Source organism: Chelonia mydas, chromosome 27 (genome assembly GCF_015237465.2).
Source record: "Chelonia mydas isolate rCheMyd1 chromosome 27, rCheMyd1.pri.v2, whole genome shotgun sequence".
NCBI lineage: Eukaryota > Metazoa > Chordata > Testudines > Cheloniidae > Chelonia > Chelonia mydas.
Genome location: NC_057860.1, coordinates 7,897,455 through 7,923,336, shown reverse-complemented (window position 1 = coordinate 7,923,336; position 25,882 = coordinate 7,897,455). Strand labels below are relative to the sequence as shown.

General features: G+C 43.3%; 1 protein-coding gene across 31 annotated transcripts in view; it reads left to right on the top strand.

Moving 5' to 3' along the window:
• Positions 1–25,882, top strand: part of MAPT (microtubule associated protein tau) — a 100,983-nt gene that overhangs the window by 14,608 nt on the left and 60,493 nt on the right. Inside the window, exon 1 of one of the 31 annotated variants that reach the window (XM_037887130.2) lies at positions 22,381–22,550. The exons of 27 other annotated variants lie outside the window; for them this stretch is intronic. Coding sequence is in view for 1 of the 4 variants with exons in the window: in XM_043536808.1 (XP_043392743.1) it covers positions 22,678–22,687 (10 nt within the window). In the remaining 3 variants the exon portion in view is untranslated. Of the gene's footprint in view, positions 1–22,380; positions 22,551–22,662; positions 22,688–25,882 lie in introns of those variants that run through there. 3 more of the 31 variants (XM_043536815.1, XM_043536818.1, XM_043536808.1) reach the window with 3 other exon arrangements.

Sequence of the window (25,882 nt, the reverse complement as noted above, 5' to 3'; positions counted from 1 at the left end):
TTATATTGTGCATGATAGCCCTCTGTGAATAGTCCATTTCACTTCTTCCCGCCCTTTATAAAGTTTTCCTTTTGCTGAAAAGACCTTGTGTACATCAGTAGAGCAGCAAAAAAACCTTTTTTTTTTATCTTTTAAAAAGGAATTATTTAAATATTTCAGAGTATATTCTTTAACTGATGCTCTGTTGGGAACATAAATTTTTAAAAATTAGATGCATAAAAATTAGATGGAGAATGTTCTTTCAATAATGTTGATCCATCTTTGTAAAACACTGAGATCTGTAGATAAAAAGCACCATATCCATGTTAAGTATTTTGTTACCTTCAGGCTCTGGATTGTGGGCATGACCGGATGAGTTAAGAGTATTGGTGCTGGTCTAGACTCTTGTGCTCTTGCTCTGAATTTCTTTTGTGGATTTAAGAGTCTGACCCTGACTCTTAAAACACAGGTTTTGTGGTTTTATAATGAGAGAACTGTAAATCGCATGCTGATCTGCTTCAAAGCTTATAAAGCACCTTATGTGGTGGTGGTTTTTGATGCAAGTGAGCTCAGGGCTGGGATTCACTCATGGCCAAATTCCACCTTTGGATGTGCATTTACAGTTCCAACTGATTTCATTGCTTCCAAGGGCAGAATTTAGCTCCCAAGTACTGTAGTTTTTTGTCCTCCTCTAAAGTTTTTTTTGGAACATGATTTCACCCACTGTCTGAATATCCTTAGCTACTTTAGATTGTATAGAAGTAACTTCAATAATAAGCATCTCAAAACGTGTATTAAATTACACGGATCTTGCACACTTTTCCCTGCATACCCTCTTCCACTTTTTTCACACTCAGCTACGCAAGAGAATCCTGCATGATGATCTAGTGACATGATCACTTGCAGTTCTGAACAAAAGGGCTTCCCTGACGGTGGTGGGAGAGTGGTTTGAAGTAGATTAGTATTGGGCAATCCTCATTAGCAGGTAAAAGCCATATGTGTACCCTGCCTAGATGAAACTGTAGCCATATTGTCTGATGGCTGTTCAGTGCCATTTGGTGAATCTCACTCCATTCCTAGTTTACAGGCATCTTCATCATGAAAACTGCTGTCACAGTTGGTTCTGAAAGATCCCGTTATCGGCCGTCTCAGCAGAGAGGCCAAGAACTCACTCTCTTCATCCCGTAGAATTGGTCCTTCGATAACCTGTGTAAAGCACGCTTTCAGAGCAGAGTCTGGGGACTGCTGCTCATCCCATGTCTGTTCTGAGGATAGAACCTGGCATCTTTCACCAGCACTAAATTTACCCCTTGTTTCTTATGTCAGGAAACAAAACTCCATGGTTATGGTCCAAGCACTTTCTGACACTGAGAATTAAACAGTCTACATCTATGCTGCTGTGGTATGACCAATAGAGGAACCCTTTCTGAAGCCTCAAAGAACCAGTTTATTTCAGCCATTGCTTACTGATACTCGGAAGAATCTGTGATCCTATACACACAGCATGAATGGATCCTTCGTAACCTGAGAGGTGGGGAAAACAGGATTTTAAAGCTGGAAGTGAGACTCTAAAGCAGGCTGCTCTTTCATACATACAAAATGCATGACAGCAGAGCTGAATTTAGTGCTTACAGGGCTAAAAATCCTCAAAGAGCCTGATTGCAGTGTGTATATATAGCTATTTTAAATAGCTACCCGAAGAAGAACTCTGTGGAATTCAAAATCTTGTCTTTCATCAACAGAAATTGATCAAATAAAAAATTTCCTCACCCACCTTGTCTCACATTTAAAATATGTGCATCTAAGTAATATTGAGGGTCTGGCTTGAATATACAAGCACAGGGAAGTTCTAAATTCACTCTGACCACATTCGCTGTTGCTTTAGTAAACACTTGCATTCAAAAGAAGAGACAGAAGCTCTGGGGGTATAATTTTCATTGTACCAACTGCAGCTAGTTCACGTGCTGAATGAATTGCATGCACAAAATTTTAGCTGAAAATTTTTGTTCTTGTAAATACAAACCCATTGTCAGTGGTTTTTTTGTTTTTGTTTTGTTTGTGTTTTTTTTTGGGTAAGGTCAAAAACATTAAAATGGCCAGTTCTTATTTAATAATAATAATAAAAAAGGAAAGCAGTTTGGTCTAAAACCTCATTTTCCAAGTTTCTTTTCAAAGTTAAGAAGCCCCCTAATACCTTTTATGTGAACAGCACATGTGACTTCAGACATCTTCAGGTGGGAATCTCAAAATGTGCATAGCTTAAGGTGTCTCCAGGTAACAGGATTCGTGGCTGAATCATTGAAGTATTTAACACGTCAGCTAGACTTCACACACATGTCTGTATTACGAAGGAAGGTGCCCTGGGAGGTGGGGCTAAGAGGGTTGAGGTTATTGAACTGATCACATTTCTAGATTGTCCATTGTTTAGGGACACTTAACTTTGAATTGCCTGTTTTCTGGAGTTTCATTTTTAAAAATTGCATTATTTTAAGATGTCTTCCCTTTGGTATCTCTAGTTACAACGTTAACACCATCTTAACAAAGGTGAAGTTTTATGTCTGAGGGGACAGTATACAGTGAAACTTGCCTTAAGGAACCAGCAGGTTGCCGAGTAGAAATTAGTGTGTACAAAAAAAAAATCATAAAAAGCTTTAGGACATTTTAAAGTTGTTGATTAATATGGGTGTGCCTTTTGTTTAATATGGGTGTGTAGTTACGGAATGCTTCTTTCTCCTAAGACATTTACCACCCTCCCACACACCTGCACAACAGGTCTCGGGATCTCCTATTATGATATTTATCAATTGTAGTTAAATAACTATTTCATGTGTGTTTGGGGTATGCTGCCTTAACCTGAATTACTCCTTGTGTCTGTCTTGTCAAACTTCAGTTAATCAGACCTTTTAATCTAACTCTTAAGGGTCTGATCCTGTAAGGTGCTGTGCTCTTGTCTTGCATTGATTGCAGGGAAAGGTGAGGGTACGCAATCAAAGAGTAAAGCAGCGGTTCCTTTATTTAGTGAATGGCAGTTTCATTGGCTGAGCTTCTGGTGTGTTACCTTTCCACGTGAATTACTCTGTGGTCCTGCTTTGTAGTAATTCTGCTAGTCAGGATCTATAAAATAGACACCATGCAAGCCAAGGATACTACCTTCAATTGCCTGATCACCTAAATAGCTGAGACTCAAAGGAAGGACCAGTTGTGAAGATAGGGCATGCTTAATGTTAGATCAGTATGGACATATTGTAAACATGACATTCTTATTTACTCTGCCCTTCAACCTTAAATATGTGAAGGCCTTCTTGTTACTAAAAATAATAAAGGAGGAAATAGTTTCTGATTCTTATTGAACTAAATTATTAGTTATGCATGCATACCCTAAAGTGTAATCCCATTGTCTCCGTTCTTTGATGCCCCTCCTTACTCATTTATTCCATTGATAAGTTGACCCAGTTCCAGTCTAGCTCAGTGACTTCCCACTGTTATCCTACCTCAGCTTCCACCTCTCAACTAGCACTGATCTCTTCTCTACCCCTCCACCCAGTCCCGCTGCTGGTCTCACGGCTTCTCTGCAGCGCCGGCAGCCTGCATTTCTCCAACTCACTGATATCCCATGTAATTAAGCATCAGTTGAAAACCTTATTTTTTTTCTTTACCTTCTACCGCCTGTGTTTTTACTATTCATATTGAACTTTTAATCACCCAAGATGCTTCAGAGCATTTGTCTGTGCAATAAGATTGTAGTGAGCGAGTGTGTGTTAAAATGTTGAGAATGACCTGTTAGTGTTTGCACTCCTTTAGAATGTAGATATAAGGCGGGATATCCAGGTTGCATAGTATGGTTTTAGTTCACTCGCATCACAAACCCATACTGGACAGTTAAATGCCGCAGAAAAGAAGCAGATAGCATCTTATCCAAATTAAGTCTTTGTGAAGTGAGTGGTGGATATAGGGATAATATTCCATTCGAGCACACAAGGGGTGTTACTGATTGTATTTCTTCCTGGGCTATTCCTAGTGTAAAATATCTGTTATCAATTGTTCTGGTTCTCCCCCTGCCCCATTACTGCATTTGATTAGAGTGTATGTCCTAATTATGAGTCTGTCATTCACTTCTCCGTGGGGGCTGGGCTTATGCTGGATAGAAATGGTGGACTTACACTGAAAGCTTAGCTCTAAGCGCCGCTCTTTCTCTTAGGAGAGCCAGCTGAGCCTGCCTACTAAAATATATGTGCAGCCATTTGCTGTTTTGGTTTCCTTCCCTTATGGCAGCCTGCAGACTTGATTTTAGAATCACTTGATCGTCTGTCCTCTGAATAGACTCCTAGAGGAAGTCAATTGCAACCTCTGATGTGGTGGGGCCAGTTAGAAACTTAGGCTTGGTCTTCGGTAGGAACTTATGTCGCTATAACTACGTTGCTCAGGGGTAGGGAAAATTCACGCCCCTGAGTGATATAATTTTACTGACCTAACCACTGGTGTAGACAGCGCTATGTCAGCGGGAGGGCTTCTCCTGTCGTCAAAGCTGCCGCCTCTCGGGGAGGTGGAGTACCTGCACCGATGGGAGAAGCGCTCTTGTTGGCATAGGTAGTGTCTTCACTAAGCACTGCGGCAGTGCAGCTCCACCCCTGCGGCACTGTAAGGCCATGTCTACACTACCCGCCGGATCAGCGGGTAGTGGTCGATCTATTGGGGATTGATGTATCGCATCTAGTGTAGACGTGATAGATCGATCCCCGATTGCTCTGCAGTCGACTCCGGAACTCCACCACGGTGAGAGGCGGCAGTCGATCCTGCGCCGTGAGGACGCGAAGTAAGTGATTCTAAGTCGATCTAACATTGACTTCAGCTATGCTATTCTCGTAGCTGAGGTTGTGTATCTTAGATCGATCCCCCCCATCCTTCCCCCAGTGTGGACCCGGCTTAAGTGTAGACAAGCCCTTAGAATGAAAGTACAGCCACGTTTCCAACCTTTGGTAGCACTTCCCTTTATCATTTACTAACCATTAGGGATATTGTTGCATGAGCAGCCAGTGCTAAATCAGGTGTCTGATGGGAGAGGTGTCTTGGTACTTGCCACTACAGGGACTTCTCTGGTGTTTCTGTCTGCCAGCTGGGTTTTGGAGTCCGAAAGTCTGAGTGGGTGCCTCAATATTGTACATTCAATTCCAACTTGAACCTGGTCCGGTGTTCATTCCAAACTTAATACCGTATGTCATTGCTCTTGAGAAATAGTCCTTCCATCTTCCTTCCATGAGGCATCACGCTCCAAGGAGGAACTTTAGCATACACCTGACACATTCAGGGCCCTTAAGGTTAATCTGAGCATATGAAATTTTTGTAAGTCCAAGGCCCGGTTTATACTGGAGCACCCAGCAGTGTGAGGCAAGAAAGCTTCTAAATGTCTGCTCCAACGTGAGAAATTGCCTAAGAGCCTTACTATTGCTCCTCTGTTTTTCGAGGCCTGTCAAGTCCTTCAGTGCATTAGTGGCATTCTGGTTGGAAAAGTGATACCTCTCCTCTGAGGAGACTTGCATGGTAGCCGTGTGATCAGTGGTACCCAGGCCACCCAATTCTGCACCTAGAGCATCCAGTCACTTGCAAAAGTTGCCTTTGGCAAAACTGCCCCATAGTGCCTCAGGATATGGCGGGGAGGGAATGTATAGAATCACAGAATTCCTCCCCTACCACCTCTTTGATACACATGGACAACATCCTACTGTGTGGCCATAGCCAATCAGTTCAGTGGTCCCTCTAATACTCTTTGAGGTAGTTGCCTCTGTGCTCCCTGCTAAATAAGGAATTGTGGGGGGAGGCGGGGTGCAGCCCCCACTATTAACAGCACTAGCCAGCCCACTTACTCGTATTTGCTCCCTCACCCACAACAGCCGGGGCAGCGCAGCTGTTCCTGTAGATTTAGGAAACCACTGCTGCCCTGGTTAGACTTGACATAGTCTTTACCACTTATGGTTTCAGAGATTCAGATTCCTGCCAGCTCTGGGTGAGTGGTCGAGTAGAGTTTTCATGCCCCTTGGGCTGTAGCTCTTCAGGTAAGTGCAACTGTCCATTAGAATTTGGTGCCAGGATGGTGTGACCATAATCTAAGCAGATATATTGTGCGGATTCCTAGCCGTGTTAAAACAGCTCAAAGTATTGTAATTAATATATAATATATAAAAAGCCAACCCTGGAAGGTGGCTGAAATGCTGTAATCCTTGCTCCAAGAATTCACTCACGTAGTTAAACTTTGACATCCCCCTGCCCACCTTACACTTTCCATTCCAGATGGCATCTGAAAACATGCATAATTGCAGTTTTTCTTACATTGTGACTGTCAGGCTAGGGAATCTTTAATATTTAATATCTTCAAACATTATTGCAGCTGCATTAAATATTAAAGAACTTTTACATAGACTCTTCAGCTACCCTGCCTGCTTCATAAAACAGACTGATCATTTGTCAGCACAATGAAATGAAAGAGAGTTAAAATCAAAGTAAATAATAAGCAAGCACTAGAACAATGGTGCCCAAACTTTTCCTCTTTACCGGTAACGAAACGTGTCCATGCCCTGCCAGGCCGGGAGCAGAGTTACAGCTGGGCTGAGCCAGGGCTGGAGCTGCAGCTGGGAGCGGGGCTGAGAGCAGAGCTGAGGCTACCGTTGGGGTGTGGGGTGGGGCCGGAGTGGAGCTGGGGGCAGGGCTGGGTGGCGCTTTCTCCCTGCCCCCCATGGGGACTGGCCGTGTCGCCCAGATGTTCGGACGCACCCCGCTAGTGGGGCATGCCCCAGAGTTTGGGGACCACTGCACTAGAGCTAGGTGGGAAACAATTTTCCCATCCTGTGAAAACTTTGAGAATTGCTTCCCCCTCCCCCCCCCCCCCCCCCTTTGCGCATCAGGAGAAAACTGAGACCTTTCAAAAAGATGAGGGGGGAGGAGCCCAATCCACCGCCAGTAGCCTTGTGGGTAGGGCACTCGTGTGTGATGTGGGAGCCCCAGGTTCTGGTCCCTGCTGTGCCTGATTCAGAACGGGGAGCGGAGTCCGCGCTCCCAGATGAGTGCGCCAGTCCCAGGCTATTGTCTGTTCTGGGGCGCTCTCTGATTTTGAGCAGGAATTCTGTTCTGGACCCGAGAACCCTTCTTGCTTAAAGTTCAGTGGAAACCAATTCGTGCCCGCCAAAATTCTTTGGCTTCCACGAATCAGCATTTTCCATCAAAAGAAAACATCAATCAAAACGTTCCTGGCCCACTCTAGCAAACAACTTTCATTTCAGCAGCTCGTTCTGTAGCATTTCAGATGTGTTGGGCTACAGCTCCTCCCAACCAGCAGATGGAGATCAACACTAGGACTTCGGATGTCCTAGTCTCGAATAAACGTCGACCTCCCTCCGCCTTCTGTTGTTCATCTCCAGCCGGCGGAGCTGCCTGCATCTGGGCTGGTCTAGAACAGGGGTTATCAGCCTTTTTCTCTCCCCGCCTCCCCATGCTGTTGTGGCCGCCTATGCTACAGTAGCTGGGTTTCTGCGTATAAAAGCCAGGGCCGGCGCTCGGGGGCAGCAAGCAGGGCAATTGCCTGGGGCCCCGTGCAGACAGGGGCCCCCATGAAGCTACATTGCTCAGGCTTCCGTCCCAGGTGACGGGGCTCAGGGACCTTGGCTTCAGCCCCATGCGGTGGGGCTTTGGCTTTCTGCCGTGTCCCAGCAAGTCTAATTCTGGCCCTGCTTGGAGGCGCCCGCGCCCCCACCCCCACCCCCCAGAAACCTGCTCGAGGCCCCCAGGGGTTTCCGTACCCCTGGTTGAGAACTGCTGGTATAGAAGACTTTGAAGAAAGAGAAGATTCTTCCTTGTGTCCCAGAATGTCTCAAAACTCTTTACAAATTTTACACGGAGTAGCTTTGCCTGTCACAAATGCAGCCTTCTCTGGTGTCTGATGTGGCCAGTAGCACACAGCAATGCTGCGTATCGGTAGTGTAAAGTGAAGACTAATTGCAGGGCTGCTTTTAAGGGGCTAATGCTCACTAAAAAGTCACAAGTTGCATATTCAGTGCTCTGGGCTTTAGCTTATTCCTGCTCTTTATCAAAGCTACACTCCTGATAATTGGGGCATTTGGGCTGCGTCTCAAACCCTCTGCAAACTCTCCCTTGTCAGCTAGCTCCTACGTTTTAACACTTATTTGCTTGGAGTCATCTGTGGGTTGGCTTGTTGGCATCTCATGATGTCTCTAAACAATGTGTTTGGAGGCATTTTTCAGCCTGTCACATGCTGGCCTGCCCTTCAGGAAAAAGGTGCATGACTGATTTTTGTATGGCTACCAAAACCAGGGAAGGGCATTGGAGAGCCAGGTTGTGCTTGACCAAGTCTCCAAGGATATGTCTACATGGCATTTTGGACTGAGCAGGAGTGAGCCTCCGAGCCTGGCTTGACAGACTTGGGCTGGCTGGGCTCGGGCTAGCGCTCAAGAATAGTCCAATGAAGTGAGCTGTAGCTCACGAAAGCTTATGCTCAAATAAATTTGTTAGTCTCTGAGGTGCCACAAGTCCTCCTTTTCTTTTTAGTGCCAATCCAGTTCTCCTGGTGTGGTGGGTTTTACATCGTGCTACCCCCTCAAGTGTGAAATGAGCACTCGCAGTTCGTTTCTGAATGTAGGTTAACAAGGAAATGGCAATAACCACAAACAAGAAAACCTCTGGTCTTGCTAGATTGCAAATATTGTCAGACCAGATGAGACCTGAACGGGACTCCTTTTATTGGTGAATGTTACTCGGCTACTTATCTTAGAAAGTCATAAGAGGGACATCCTTGATAATGACTCCGCATGACGAATAGGGAAGAAAACAGCAGCCATCAGTTTGCCTGGATGGATGTCTGTTTTTGTTTCTTTAGGCAAAATAATCCCTTAGAAAAGCAATTTCTTCCTCCTGCCTGTGTAATTTGCAAGCTAAGGTAAAATGGGCTTTTGCTGAAGCAGAACACTGTCGTGTCGTTCTGAATGTCTTAAGTCCTGAACATCCCGGAGGCAGGTTGGAAGGATTCCCTCCCCCCCACAATAACATTCATTTTTTTATGATGTACATGAGCTGTCCTAATGATAGAGATGTTCAGAGCTGGGGAGCTACGCGTACTAATCCTAAACAGTGATTTGCATACTCTGGCATTCATAGAATCAGATGTCGGAGGTGAAGACACATTAGCTCCCTTTGAAAACAATAGTTCTACTCACCTGTTTAAACACCTGCATAAGAGTTTGCAGGAGCGGAGTCTGTCTGTCTAGACCTGTCTGTCTATCTAGGTTACTTATATGGCGTCCCATCACAACAGGGGTCTGAGCAATTTGGTCTGTTTCTCTTCCCTGGTCCGTGTTGGATTGTTCCTTACAGGATATCAGGATATCCGTGTGTAAAGCAGCACTTTCAGGTTTACATTCGGGAGGGCACAAATATACACTGTGGTCTACATCTTTGTATTTTGGGAGAAGATTTCTTATGGCATCTGGCAAAGCCTTTGATTGCCATCTTGCTAGATCTCTGTGTGCTAGATTCATCCTGGTGTAACTCCAGTAGAATTACATGTAGGATAAATTTGGCCCTCTATTTAATTGCATCTGTTATAATAGTGGTTCTGTCTTATGTGCTAATGGCTTTTGCCTGAGGTAGAGATTGGGTTATGAGAGTAACCTGGCCAGGGATGTTGGAAGCAACAGGTTGCCGTGTGTGCGTATTTATGTACACATTACAAATTTAAGTACACTCCCAATGAGTATTGCTTCCAATTTAAAATCTCCTAGTGCTGTCCTTCATTCAAATCTTTCAAGGACACCTACAGATTATAGCTGAAAGTTATCACTGCACTTTGACGTTATAGAGTTGCTACGACATTCAGACAGCTAAGTCGTGGGGAGCCAAAATGTTCCCACGTCTAGTGTCAATTGCAGGTTACCTGGTGGGAGTGATTTGTTTTCTGATAGCAAAATATGTTACTGAGAATGTGCAAGTAGTTGGGTGGAGGCAGTATTGGGCAGTGCTGAGTAACGAAACTCTGTTTGTATTCCACTGCCAGTTCTGAATTCAGGTGTTCAGGATTGCACTGGGGGAAATTACAGACCTACTTCATGTTGTTTATTACGCAGCAGGATAAGGTAGACATTAAGGTTGGATGTGAAATGAATGCGAGTGAGAGCTTGGTTTTTATACACAGGTTTAGAAAGTTGAAGAAATGCCATATGTATATACCATAATACTCAGATGTAAATACCACATGTGGTGGCTAACACAAAGAACTTGCCATGTACTTCTGTGTAGCTAAATTTAAAACAGCTTGGGGGGTTGTCTGCTTTTAACTGAATATGCAAAATGTGGGTGAATTCTAAGATCTTGTCCTTCCACTTCAAATATTTTCAGAACTAGTGAAAATCCTACTCCCTTTGTTTGTGTACAAAGGGGAGATTTTTCCTTACCTGTTAATATTCTTTCTCTGACTTTCTATAGCAGGCCAGAAGCTTGAGTGAAAAATTCTTCCAGGCAACAGGTGGAGCCAGAATACTAAGACTTTGTCATACCCTCACAGCTGTCTCTCAGCCATCAGCTGAATATTTCAAAAGCAGTATCAAAGAAATATTAAACCGACACTGTGCATCAGTGACTATCACTGAATAACATTAGTGATGATAGCAACCTGAGCATATAGCGACTCTGCACTGAAATTCGCAACAGTAAAATAGATACCCACATCTTATAGGGAAGGGGATTTAGACTGGGATAGAGCTTGAAGACAACAGGTAAGGAAAACTGCCTCTCCTTTTGACCTTCTCTGCTAGTCCAATTGCTTTGGGACCTCCCAAAGTAATTGATGATTTTAGTGTGCGTGTGTGGGGACTCACTCACTCACTCACTCCAATGTTGCCTGCAACGTACCTGTGCAAAGGCCACAACTGCAAACCTGTTCTGTAAAAATGTGGACAGAAGTAGCACATCTCCTCAAAAGGGGCATCCCTTCGTTCTGCTCGTGAAAAGCCAACTGAACAAACAGTGAGCTTTAAAAGATTCCAGTTCTTCCTTTTCTGCTGCCAAATAAGCCCTGCTGATCAGTTCCTTAATCCGGAGGCGCTTGAAAAGCATGGTTTGGAGGTTTTGTCCAGTTGTTTGTTTCATTCCCATTGTAACAGTTACCATTAGCACTCTCCTATTAAACACAAAGGAAAAGAAGAAAATAGTTAAAGCATTTGATACATAAGGCAAAGCTTTCATTTTAACAATTTTCCATATTCGTATTCCCTTTATTCCTGCTCGTCATTCTCCTAGATGGTATTAACGGTCCGTCCCCCTTTTTTGGGGGTGGGGGGTGGAGTCAGTTTTAGATGGTATTGGATTGTTGTTGAAGTGTAATCTTGTTCCCTTTTGAAACAAGGCAGAACTTGTAAAACCCACACAAAGGGGGACTGAAATGGCAGAGGTAGACGTTTTTTTTCTGCCTTTGTTAATTACAACTAACTGCTGGGAAAGTACAGGCATAATACATGGTCTTATTAGCTACTCTGAGACCTGGCAAACTTTCCCAGCCTTTGGCTACAAGCATTGTTTGTTTGCCTTTTTTTTAAATTTCAGCAGTGTTACAAAAGGTGGTTTTGTCTTGGCTGGTTAACCTAGACTCATACAGAAGGGAAAAAGAGGGAGATTGGTATGGGGTGAAATAAAGTCAGAGAAGGAAAATGACACCCTACTTAGGCAGCAGAAGGGACCTGAGGTTCACACTGCAGGATGTTCAGGGTCCAGTTGAGCTTGATAAGGTGATGATTTTGTCCAGTTCCCTCTCCAGCCTGATCTGATCAGGACAATAAAGGCCCAACAGGTCATGGCCGCCATGAGTGTGAAGCTTAGCTGAGTTTATTAAGCACATTTCCAACTGAGCCCCTGAAAAGCTGGTGATGACCTAGCCCCTTTAAAACTAACCACACTGAGCAGTTATCCAGTGACTTCAGTTATAGACACTTCCTTCTGTTTCTAACATTATCTCGATTTGTTGCTGCAGCAATTTTTTTTTTTTTTTTACGTTACCGGAAAGCTGGAAGATCCCTAATCCATTCTTTTAGCTTAAATACAGCGTGCAGACCATTCTTTCTATCTCCAGCTTTTGCCTGTGTTAATAAACAGTTTTATTTTGTAGACCATGCTGGACTCCGTGACCTTTCAGATGCTTTTTACGCTGTAGAATACAAATCTTTGCATGGAATTCCTCCTTCCCAGAACCTGACGCCCATTAATTCTGGCTCTGCTAATGCAAGGCCCAGTACTTTACAATTAGCTGGCACATCTCATACTCTCAGTCTTGTAGTTGAGGCCAGATACTACACAATTCTGAAGGAGATTAAGGAAGGCTGAGCTGTTTACTCATTTTCATATTTAATTCAATAAAAGCCTCTCTTTTTCAAAAATGTATGTGAAACTCCCTCAGAATTTGTCTGTTGCACTCCAGCCCCTTATTGCAAAATTTAGGTCAGACCTGTGATGGAGCACAAAGGTCCCTTTGGCTTTTTAGAACTTGTAGACTTGGTGACAGCCCCGTCACTAACTCTTCTAGTCAGAAAATACTCCCTTTCTCAAGGGCTCATCCTGTACTCAGAGCCAAACACACTGACCTTAGCTGCATGGTTTTTGAACATAAATGCTCAAGTCAAGTAACATTTATTAATCTCTCCAGTCTTTTGGCCTCAAGGAAAATATCTGAAAATAAATCCTACTCCATTCTCTGGCTGCAATTCAAGCACTGGTACCCGGAATGCTGTGTATCACCAAAGATCCCATTGGTACTAGACTTCTTCCAAAATGGCCTCAAAGTGAGTTCCCTGGGAATTATATGCCTTTGCTATAACAGGCGTCATGAGTACTAGTCAAAACTGAAAGTAGTTTTGAAACCCCATTTGAGTAGCTTAGTCTTGAGGAATCTCCGAGTGTGACAGGTCTACGGGGCCTGCACCCAGAAATTTACTTCTGACTGCACTAACACAAACCTCCCTTTAAATCTTTGTAAAAAGTCTCCCTATTCTTTCTGTCTGTTAAAGTGTTGTTCCTTACAGTCGTCACGTTGGCAAGAAGGGTGTCGAACACAGAGCGCTTTCAGTCAAACCACAGCGTTTCACTCCAGCAATGTTGTCCTGAGGATAGACCCAGCTTTCATGCTCCATATAAATTCCACCGTTCACACATCATTATTTGCAAATCCCAAATATCCAAAGAGGAAAATTTGGCGTGTGCTAGATATGCACAGAGCATTTCAGATATACATCAGATGCACCACAGCCTTCAGAGGATCCTCCTCCTTATGTTAGTTCGTTGTCTTCTGATAGTATCGGTACAGGGAAGAGGATCAAAATTATCCATTTCTAGACAGTGTATTTCAGAAACCTGCAAGATACAAAGCTGAATCACGTTATCCCTGTTAAGCGCATACTTCCTAAGTGCATTTTGTAGGCTGAGTGATCATATGCCTTCTATGAAGAAATACGCAAAGCTGTTACTTGATCATCAGTATATATGTTTACTGAATACCACCAGATCAATGTTCAATCCATAGGAGAAGAATGGACGGTGAATTATGGTTCAGGTTTGTAACTGGGCATTGGTAGATATTTAACTAACTAATTTAGTAACATTACAAAGACCTGAAATAACAGCATATTTAATTGCTCACCCTGTTAAGAAAGCATGGTCTAGTGGATGGAGCACTGGATTGGAACTCAGGAGATTTGGGTTCTTTTTCTGGCTCTGCCCCTGGCTTGCTGGATGACTTCACTGCCCTGTGCTTCGGTTTCCCAACCTGTAAAATGAGGATGATGGGGATCTACTGATAAAGTGCCATATAAGACCTAGGTGATATTATTATTATTATTATTATTTATTATTGTCCTAGTGCAGAGTATATGAACTATTTGCCTTAAGTAATTTACAACAATTTCTCATTATCTAGAGAGCGCCATATCTGTGGTCTTCTCTTATGTGGAGAGGGAAGAACTTTCAGGGGTGTAATGCTACATTTTCCAGTTTTGCAGTCAGTTTGATGTCTTCTGAGTCCGCCTGCGTTTGCTGTCTTGACCCATGGATTGGCAGTCGCGACTGAGCACATCTGGTCCTGAAATAATCGCCATCCTGCTTGGAGGCAGTTGCTGAACCAGGTCTAAGCTGACTGGAAATGGCAAATTCTATTTAGATAATTCTCGAAAACACTGACTACTTCGCACTTCATTGCCATCTAGATCTCTACTCTCTTCCTCCTTCTACTTCATTCCTTCTCTCTCTTCCTTCCACTTTTAACTATGGGTAAAATTTTCAAAAGCACCTATATCACTTAGGCACCTGAGTCCTGTTGACTCAAGTCACTTAGGTGCTTTTGAAAATGTTACCCTTTGTGCCTCTTTTCACCCCACACCCCTACCTGGAGTGGCCTCTCACCTCCTGGGTGCCAAAGGCCTAAAGTTTCCGATGTGGCCAACGCTTGTAGGGGAGCTGATCAGAAGGGCTTACGTTGCAGCAGGAAATTAAGTTTTTTAAAGCTTGCTATATCTGTTTAGCAGGTGCAGAAAGAAGGGAAACCTCTTTAGTGGTTTGCAAGGCTACCTCTGAATTTCTGCCCACGCTGCTGTGAAATGTGTTCTAGGCTTGTGGTCGTGCCCTTGGCAGAAGAGTGTGATATGCAGTAATTGAATGATGGGTCCATCCTCGACCCATCCCCCCAGTGTTAAAATGAGCAATTGCTTTGGGAAGTCCCAGCTGTCTTGCTCATGGGTGACCCTAAGATAAGAAACAGGTGCGCACTACACAAGCAGTGCGGCACTAAAGCTGGTTAGTGCAACCCAGCTCTCGCAAGCCAGCAAAACTAAACTGTGGGTATTGCAACGCGTACAGCGCTCCTCAGTGACCAAACCTGTGTGCATTCGTCCATGAAAGTTTTGCGTTTCATTGCCAAGGAAAACTAAGCTTCAAACTTCTGAGGGGTTATTAAACAATAATGAGGAAAAATTATTTAAAAAAATAAAGAACACCACCATGACAGTATTTCTTTAAAGCACTATGGGTTTTCATTTCCCTTTTCAACATCTCTCCCTACTCCTTTGAAATGAATTAATCTTTCTCTGAATCTTCATAGCTGTTCTAGTCCCTTGATAAGATAGATGACAAGGAGTATCAAGATATCTGCTCACTGCATTTTAGACAGTGCCTACAATTAATTAGGCAGTCGTTCATATTCACTTATCTGACAGTTCCTCGGAAACACTTTTTTGAAAAGTATACAAAGGAGATGAAAAGGAAGTTGCTTGTGAATTATGAACAGCTTTTCAAGCTGACTTTAATTCATGACACTGCCATTTCAGTTTAATTTAATAATTCAGGTAGAACCTATTCCCTCGGAAATCCTATTTCTGTTTGATTGGTTTTCTGAAACTACTCCTGTCCAGCCCATGCTGGTTTAATTTTCCCTTTTGCATAACAAAATAGGACACATGTAGCATTCACTGATTAAAAACAGAGCATTAATAATCTCCAAGTAGCTTCTGTGGTTGAGCTGGGGCTGAGACCTGTGAATCTGAGCCTGGACACAGGGCAGAATAGGGGAGAGATGCACCCTGTCTCTCTAGTCTGGAGGCTATGGGCTTGAGGAGGCAGAGAGTGATCCTTCCTTTCCCGTACCCAGAGGGGCCTTTGGGGAGTGGACTTTCAAACACTGAAACAAGGTGTCAGACTCTCAGACCCTGTATAGGAGCATAGAGCTCTTCAGCTGAGTTGCCCAGGCTCGGGTATGAAAGCCCGGTGACGGTGTTCAGATTCAGCGCTACAACTGCTGAGTTATGCTGGGTGGTGGCTCCAAATATATCAATTTGGGATGGAAAGGGGCTGATGAGAGCTTCTCTTTTGGTCAGAAGGAGCTGGGATAGATAAGATCCTGGAGGGGAACCCTAGAAACAGCCAATCTTAGGCACAGGTTTATGCTTCGTTGTATTTGAATTAATAAAACGGGTGGTGATTAGTGGGTTACAAATGAAAGGGTGGGTTTGAACGCTCATAATGGAGTCTGTGCTCTCTCCTGAGGACAGGGTAAGTGCTCTTCCCCTGCACAGCCACATTCATGCCTGTGGCTACTATGGCCATATCTACACTACCACTTACGTTGGCAAAATTTTTGTCACTCGTGGGTGTGGGGAAAAAACATTTCCAAAGGAAAAATTCTGGAGTAAAATAAACTCCTCCATTCCGCCCCCCAAAATAAAAATATCACCGACTGCATTTTAATGTACAGTGAAGGCGAGGAAAAGCTTTAATTTTCCTGCTGTTAATTTAGCACTGTACCACAGAGCAGGTAACAGTGGTCGAGGCCAACGTTGTTGTGGTCCCCTGATAGATTTTACCATAGACAGATGATACTTTTTGGTTGTTTCCATTTTTCAGTAATTGGCCTAGTTACTCAAGAAAAATTACTCTGGCAGTATAAACCTCTGAGGATAAGTTTCTGTATCCCACTTTTAGGGGAATTCATCAGAAGAAAAAGGTTTTTCTGCCTTAAGTTTTAAAAATTCAAACTGAGTGCTGAGTCAGGATCCTGTAGATAATCTGTTCAAGTGGAAGTGGGTGGGCATGTACTGAACTGCTGAGTTCTTCACTGCAGTGGAGTTTGGAGCTCCTTCCCTGGCTTTTTGTCCCATCTATGATTTTGGTGATGCAACCCCTGGCTTCTAAAATTTTTCACCATCTGCCCTAAAAGGTCAGGGTCTGAGGGGTGTGGGTGTGTAGGTTTTCTTGTTTTGTTTTGTTTTTTTTCTTCACCTTTGGTTAGCTTGTTGAGACGTGCGCTCTGGGTTGCGGTAGCCTAGTAAAGAAAGGTCGGCTGATTCATTGTCCAGCCCACTTCTGTAGGCTGCCTTCTCAGTTCACTTCTGTAAAGTGCAGCAAAGAAATGTTGGCCCGCCTTGCTGAATCAAGGAGGCTGCGCTCCAGAGCACAGTGACGATTCTGTGACTTCTTACAACTGGCCATGACTTATGCATGATTTAACGCTATGCAAGTAACACTGCCTCAGTAAAGGCATCCAGGTGAATAACCACAATGCCAGCTCACATCAAATATTGGCATTGGCAAAATACATTTAAAAAATCATCTATGGGAGTATAACATTATTACTAAACGTTAGCCTACATTGTGCAGCACCAAGGGTCAAGTTTTTATGCAGCCTGTTGGGAGTGAAATATATTTTGTCAGAGATTAGAGGCGGCTTTAATGTTGTTATAATGTAGGGATCATTAATCTCCTGTAGATCAATGGTCCAAATTAAGTTTGAAACGGGAAACCAATCTTTCATGTAGTTCATTATATCTTACCAAATGGACATGATCTATTGTCCAGAAAAAGGGTATTGTAGTTTCTGTGTCTGAGGCTCATGGATGTGAGTATGGCAATAACACATACATGTATAGTGAATCTGGTTGATTAAATTTGATATGGCAATTATTACCTGTCTCCATGGACTCTTGAAACATATGTGGTTACTAATTCACCTGTCTTCTGCAGTCTAATTGTGATAGCCTTTATTACAAATAATTTCCTTTCCTCCGGAGTGAATGTAGCAGAGAAAAGTCTATATTTCGTTGTCTTTGTTTTAGTTTTAAAATTTTCACAAGCCTAAGATTTTAAGTTAACTGGTCGTTTCCATCCAATGACTAGTGGACAACGGTCCACATCGTTTGTGGCAGCCGCAGTATACAGAGGTGGAGGGTTAAATGGACCATGGAGACTGAACTCCTTGTTCCCTTATTGTAAATGGGGAATCATCATCGAGTGGATGTGTTCCTAGTGGGGTCCTGCAGGGATCAATTCTTGGTCCTACACTATTTATTAATGACATGGAAGAAAACATAAAATCATCACTGGTGTAAAGTTTGGAGATGACACACAAATTGGGGGAATGGTAAATAATGAAGAGGGCAGGTCACTGATTCAGAGCGTTCTGGATCTCTTGGTAAGATGGGTGCAAGCAAGCAATATGCGTTTTAATATATCTACTGTAAATGTACACATCTAGGAACAGAGAATATAGGCTATATTTACATTATGGGGGACTGTATCCTGGGAAGCCGTGAGTCTGAAAAAGATCTGGGGGTCGTGGTGGATAATCGTCTGAACATGGGCTCCGTAAACAAGGGCATCTCGAGTAGAAGTAGAGAGGTTATTTGTCTTCTGTATTTGGCACTGGTGCGACTGCTGCTGGAATGTTGCGTTTAGTTCTGTTGTGCACAGTTCAAGAAGGATGTTGATAAATGGGAGAGGGTTCAGGGAAAAAGCCATGAGAATGATTAAAGGATTAGAAAAATGCCTCATAGTGATAGACTCAGGGAACTCAAAGTTAAGGAATGATTTGATTACAGTGTGTGAGTACTGACGTGTGGAACAAATATTTAATAATGGTCTCTTCAGTCTAGCAGAGAAAGGTATAATATGATCCAATGGTTGGAAGTTGAAACTAGACAAACTCAGACTGGAAATAAGGCATAATTTTTTAATAGAGAGAGTAATTACCCATTGGAGCCAACTTACCAAGGCTGGTAGTGGATTCTACATCACTGACCATTTTTAAAATCAAGATTAGATGTTCTAAAAGCTCTTCTCTAGGAATTACTTTGGGGAAGTTCTGTGGCCTGTGTTATAGAGGTCAGACTTGATGATCACAGTGGTCCCTTCTGGCTTTGGAATCTATGAATTTATTAATGCTATATAGGTTTATATCCTGCACTCATCACCGTGGTATCTGATTGCCTTCCAGTAGTGCATTAAGCAACATAACTAACATCTGTCACGTTGGTTCTTTCATCCCCTCCCCAGGGGAAAACTAGGTGCGGTGGAGTGTTCTGTTTTTATCTAGTCACACGACTGAGGTGCTGAGCAGGGCGGGAAAACTTGGCCTGCTGCTTCCCAGTCTGTGCCTGCACTGTACCTGGAAAGAACTGATGTTAGTCTCTGGGGCCGTCACTTAGCACTGCTGTCGGCACAGCACTCTGAAATCGGGTTTTCATGCATGGCTCTTTAATGCCATATTTGCATATTATTACCATGCGTCTGCGTTTAAACTGATTGCTCAGTTGAGACTATCGTGGTACTCTGTGGTAGGTAAAATATAATCATAGATGAGTAGGGGCCAAATTGCCTGTCAGGTGAAAACTAGGATGATTGTGAACAAGAAGATATTAAGTTTTTAAAAAAATCCAGCTCCTTGCAGTAATTCCCCCAGCCTGACACCCATGGAGATAAACATTCCCATATGTTGGATTATGATTGTTCTTACTTGGTAATGCTTCTCAAGGATGAGGGTTGATTGCAGGGAGAAGGAAGAGAGAAAGGATTGCTATAGTGTCATCAATCAGTGCTGCAGTAGTGAAGTCTCGGTGTTTGTTGTAACCCCTATTTTCCTATTCATAGAGTCAAAGACATTACCGATGGAGAACATGACAGGCCATTTTGTCCCGCGCAGGATGATCTTGCCAACAGAGTGTACCAGTTGTTAATAAACCTGCATTTTCCAGAAGTGGATAACTGGGTGTGTGGTGATAAAAGAACGTGCTTTCACTTCCCGTAGCTTGCTCTGGTATTAAACACACATTAGTTCTCATTGAGTTAAGAGAAACATAATTTAGTGCAGCCTTAGGATAAAACATTATAGCCCAGTCCTCCTACCTGTGCTGATGCTTTGTCTCTACGTAACACAGAAATGTGGGTTTACAGCTCATGAGTGAGTTCAGGGCTATGGAGTCCGTTTTATGACTTGCACGATCTGACACAAGACCCGAAGTTGGGCTGGTGCCCAGCGTGATACACTGGACTTGACAGTTGTTGTGGACTCATTTGGTGTTTAGTTTTGTAATCATACCAGTTATTTTTCCAAAAGCTTAATTCCATCATTTGCAGTTTGTTGCCATTTTTACAGCTATAACTTCCCAAATGCTTAAGTGTTTCCATTATAACTCTCTCTTTTCAGTTACTCATAACATTCCTAAAATATAGCCTATTAGGCTGACATATTCCAGGCTGGATTTGTGCCGAAGGGTAATTTTTTGGACAAGTTTCAGCAAAACGATTGGAGCTGGTGGTTCTGAATGAGGGGTGTGGAAAGAATACGTAACTATTTTCATTTGAAAAGCTCTAGCACTGATGCATGAGGGTCGAAAATTTTATTGCGAAACGCCTTTGAATGTTTTCATAAAACCTGGATTTTGATTGGCAGAGCTGTGAGAGTTGAAAATGGCAGTGTGTGCGCATGCTCAGAAGTTTGTTTAAAAAACACCAATTCTATTACTTTTACAGTCTGCTTCATTCCAAAAGAAGGTGGGTGGCATTGTGCACATGTGTGTGACTAATATTTCATATGAAAATAATTTTATTTTACTTGACCTTTGGGCATCATAATGAATACTGCCTCATTCTGTGTATATTGGTTTCTATCTATAGGTACTTATCTGCCCTCCTTAACTATAGTATCTGAGCGTCTCATCATCTTTAATGTATTTATCCTCACTACACCCCTTTGAGGCTGGGCAGTGCTGTTGTTCCTATTACACAGAAGGGGGAACTGAGGCACAGAGAGGCTAAGTGATGTGCCCACGGTCACACAGGCAGTCTGTGGCAGAGCAGGGAATTGAGCCCACCTCTCTCCAGTCCCAGGCTCGTGCCCTACCCACTGGGCCATCCTCCCTCTCTGAGACTTGTTAGTAGAGAAATTTTTCCACGATGTTGAGAACATTCTGACAGACAAGTAAACTGTCCCTACCTATTGGGTTCTCCACGGTGCATTAATTTTCTTTTGTAATTTCCCCTAGTTATCTTGATAGTAAGTTAATGACATAAAACACAACAGAAACTCTGCAGTCCCTTTTGGTTTGCAGACACAGCATCTTGAACTGTAATCCCATGAGATCTCGCAAATTAAGGAAGGTCAGGCCAGGTTCATAGTTGGATAGAAGACCCCAAAGTGTACTGGAAGTATTAGTAGTGCTTATTCCATAGATGGCATTCAAAAGAATGCCCCAGCATGAAGATATGGTGCCATCTGTCTGATGACACACAAAATCAAGTACCTGGTGACTTCTAGCCATGATTTCCTGCCACTTTTCACAAGAGCCGGGATGTTGATCTTAGAATCCTAGCCAAATTCCACCTTGGCTAATTGTGTTCTGCCTCCTTAAATTTCCTCTGCAGCTTGAATTGGCTGTGGTAGCCTTCGCTTCCTGTCCCGAACGTCAGTGATGCTGGGTGCTGTTAAAGAATTGCTACAGTCAAGAGGCCTTTCAGTGGTGGACATTTCGTCCCTGTGTGCAGAATGGACATCATGGTTTGGGCTTTTCTGGGGTGAAGGACACTGTATAAATATATGTTGCTGCTGCTCCTGCTACTTTGGCTTTCAGCACTCAGTGATGCCAGCGCTTTGTATGTGACAAGTCTTCAGTGAATTGTTTGGTGGGACTGGGCCAGGTCCAGCCATAGGGATGCTATTCAAACACTTTAAAAAGAGTTACTCCTAGTTACAACAGGACTGAATTTAACCCATAGCGCAGTGGACGAGAACGTCATCACTCCCTCGGCAATGTCTGCAGAATCCTTTTAGTAAGCATCTCTCAGCACTCCCCTACACTTTGACTGCTGATTCATCTTTGTTGCCTTTACATAGATCATGTTTCTGCTGCTACAAACGGCTGCCATTTAAACAAAGCAAACAGAGGAAGGTTTGTTTCTGTCCCTTCCAAAATCACTCTAGTCTGATGGGCAGAGTGGGGCAGTCACCTGTCTTAGGCCAGTGACAGATTTCAAGTCTGGTTCTCTTGTAAACCTCTTTTTATTGTTGGGAAGGGGGGAGTATCCGAGGCTCTTGGCTGGGAAGTTGTTTATGTACCAGTTCTTAGCGCCGTGATGTGAATGGCTAAGCTATTTAACGTGACTTCTAGAAGTTTCTAAAACGTTATAACTCACTTCTCCCTCAGAAGTTTGTATTCCTGCCACTCAAAGAACTGGCTTTTATCAGCAGAGAAATACTGAAAATAATCAGATGTTTTTAAAAAAAAAAAAAAAAAAAAAACTGAACGAAAACCTCTCCCTCACATTTCAAAAATAACTGTTTGTAAAAGTGGCATATACGGAATACATGGGGGGGGGGGTGCAGTAGAGAGTTTATTGGCACTTGTGCAAATCACTCCAAATAATGCTTCAGCCCTTGTGGGTAACGCCCAGCCATCCCTAACTCAGAGCAATAAACCCTTGGCACCGCAGCACCTGCACTGTTTTCCATATTAGCTATAACCCGCCAGATGCCTCTTCCCCTGAGAGGATCCTAATTGTGAAGTACGCAAAGTTCTGAAGAACCCTGAAGTGCTGTCAAGGATGGGATAGGCTGTTTGTTTAGATAAAGTGCCTGCTTGGCAGGAGTTGATCTGCTGGAAACAGATAGGCATGCTCTTCAGGGTCTTATCTGTTGCATAGAGGGTGCTGCCAAAGTTTAAACACTCAGAGACATCACTACCCTGATTATTCATTGCAGAAGCCTTTGGGTCAAGGTAGGGCTGCTTTCACTTACTTTTAAAGAAACTTGACTCTCTACAACTTTTATTTATGATTACATTAGCCTAGACGGAGGTGGTATTGGGAGGCCTTATTTTTATGCTATTCTCTGTCAAAATCTGCATGGCTTGTGATACGTGAGTGACTTCAGCACCACGTTTGCATAAGGAATCAGTACTGAAATGGGTCGTTTGTAGAGTCAAGAAATTTTTTCCCCAGTAAATTCCATTTAGTCATTGGGAGGGTTACTTAATTTGAGAACAATGCTGGAATTTCCCGGTTAGAATGAGATGCATCTTGAACACAGATGAGTTTGGTGTGTTTGATTCTTGTTTTGAACTGAAGGAATGGAAGATCATGCTTATGTTGCAGAAATTTGTAGGCATCAGAAGTGTGTGAGTGACTGTGTGTGTGTGTGTACGCACGCATGCCAGAGTCTGCAGTGCTTATAGTTAATTAAGTAGAACAAACGCAATAGTGAGAGGGGTGGGTGAAATAATCCAGCAGAGGTGTGTAAAATATACCTATACTGCAGGTTATTGCTTTCCATCCTCATGTATATAATTGTACTAGTCTGACCTTCATATTTTAAATTTTGCTGGGAGAACTTCAGCACTTAAAAATCATCCATAGTAGGGGCTCTTCCCTGTTTGTTCACCGAATTGCCGTGTTTCTCTGTTGTTCCGTGTGGTGGCCATGTGGATTTATTTTTCTCTGTTAGATCACAGTGCTGATGAAGTTCCAGATTGAAAGTCATGGGGATTGATTTCCCCTGTTATGCATAGAACAGGTGCAGTATCCTAGGGCCTTGTGGAAGTGCAGGTTTCCCTGTGCTTTGTTTCCACTGAACAGTTCTCTGCAGGGCAGGCTGGCTTTTGTGACCAGAACACCTGTCCAGTGGGAACAGGGCTAAACCCACTAAACATCACAGCCACATTTGCTCTGGAGCACTTTTTCCCCTGCCCCCCACGTTTTGTTGGCCTGTGGACAATGGGACTAGGCTGTCCTTTCACTCCCTACCATCTGGATGTTGGAAACAGAGGGAAGGTCACACTTTTCCTCCAGTCTTCATGACCATGCCCAGTATTCTTCTCCCTGCTTGGCTATGTGGGAGATGCTCCTTCCTTCTCACTAGGTGGGAGGCCAGTTCTACTCTCAGTATTGTCACTCCCCCAGAATTTAAAAAATCATGAGCCAGATCCCCTAAAATTACAAGGTTTTAAAAAATGATTTGGGGCTCTTTTTCTTGCCTTCTGGTGTTGGAGCCAGGGAGTTCAAATTAAGTTTTTCTCTGCATCCATTAGGTCTAGAGGCTTTTTTTTTTAAATAAAACCCTAAGATTCACAAGTAATCACATGATTCCAGCAGCTGGAGCTTTAAGGTAAAACTCCTAATAATAAAAGTAACCCTGCTTTCTCCACAACCAAAAAAGCAGCATCCAATGAAGTGAGCTGTATGCTCAAATTTGTTAGTCTCTAAGGTGCCACAAGTCCTCCTTTTCTTTTTGCGAATACAGACTAACACGGCTGCTACTCTGAAAAGTATCTCTTCTCTTCTCCCTGAAATGGACAACAAAGGAAAATCGATTTCTTTAAATTTTGATGTAACACTCTTTCCAACCCCCCGAACTCAGAAGTTCTCAAGCTGTTCCATGCTGTGAACCTTGTCATTTGAGGGGACTGCTTATGAACACTTCCTCTCCCATTTGGGACTGCATACATCCCTTTCCTCCTTACCTAGCAGGCAGTTAGGCTGGATGCTTCTCCTTCTTTCTAGCGTCTTTGATAGACTCCCAGGCTCTTTTAAGTAATGGGGAGCCTGGACACCTGTAGAAGCTGCTGGAAGCCAGGTGGAGGAGCCAGCACTACGTGACCAGTCATCTCTCTGCAGAGCAAGTGCTCTGTTGGCCACCCATGGATGACATCTATAGACTTTCTCTGCTGATACTGATTCCTAGCTTGCAATTGCTGTTTTGCCTTTGCATCTTTGATATTAAATGCTGTATTATGGGTGGAGGATCTTCACTCATAGCAATGCTTTCCACAGAAAAAGTATACTAGCCCTCACTCCTGTCTGTCTGACCCCAGCCATGAAGCTTTACCATCCTATAGGCACCCTAATCTGGAATTCCCAAAGGCTTGTTTATACAGGGACACTCAGGAAAATCAATCCAAACAAACTAAGGCTACATCTACACTACAGAACCTATGTTGGTGTAGACATGCCGTATGCTGATAGAAGGAATTTTTCTGCTGGTGTGGGAACACAAACTCCCTGAACAAATTTAACTCCATGAACTCAAGCAGCCTTCTGCCAGCATAGCTGAGCTGGCATAAATTTAAAGTGCACACCAGACCAAAAGGTGTGAATTCAAAGCAGATTAGCTTTGTGTATCCCTGTGAAGACATGGTCATTCAGAATTAAAATGACATTAATTCAGTTTAACTTAATTCCCTTTGGAAGGCTGAGCTGAGGCCACTAATTTGGAATGAGTGTTCACATGGGGTTTAATGCAGTTTAATTGATCCCCTTTGAATTAACACCATTAGTTAATTTGGATTAATTTTGCTGAGTGTTCCCATAAAGGCAAACCTTAAGAGAAACTCTTGCCTGGGTGCCGTGAAGACCTCACTCAGCGTTTGGGGAAGAGGGACAGTCTGGGGGAAATGTCACTAAGGTTAGCTAGGGAGAACAAAAGGAGAATTAAAAAGAAACCTACAGTTAGTGTTTAGATACAGTACAGCTAATTCATGAGCTTTTCACTTCTGGGTCAACAGTTACGAAATGACGGAAAGGTGATAACACCTGTGGCTGTTCAGTGAAGTGAATTGATGGGTCTCAGGTCAAATGCTTGTAGACATGTTTCCTCATCAGAAATGTCTGTCATGGTTGCTATCAATGATCCTCTAGTTGACATACAGACCAAGGCCTGGAAGTCAGGCAGAGCTCTGTCCTCACCTGTAGAGGTCCTCCTTCCAGGGGGCACGATAGCAGGACAGCATGTAGGAAGGTGCCTAGCATATCTTTGTTGGGCCTGTTTGGACAGAAGCTTCCATCTGGCATCGTCCACACCAGAAAATTGGCACAATTTAAAAAAAAAAACAAACCCAATTCAAGTATTGAATTGCAAACCTCATTTTCACCTATGGCAAACTCCAGGTTTTGTGAACTGCATGGCAGCTTAGTAGTTACATTTTATCACTTACGTGCTTGCCAGTCTTATAAAAAGCATCAAAATGCAGCCCACTGTGGGCAGGATCTAATCAATATGATTCCCGGAGCTCCAGAAAGAGGCTGGCCATATGGCCAGATAATTAGAACTGCTTTT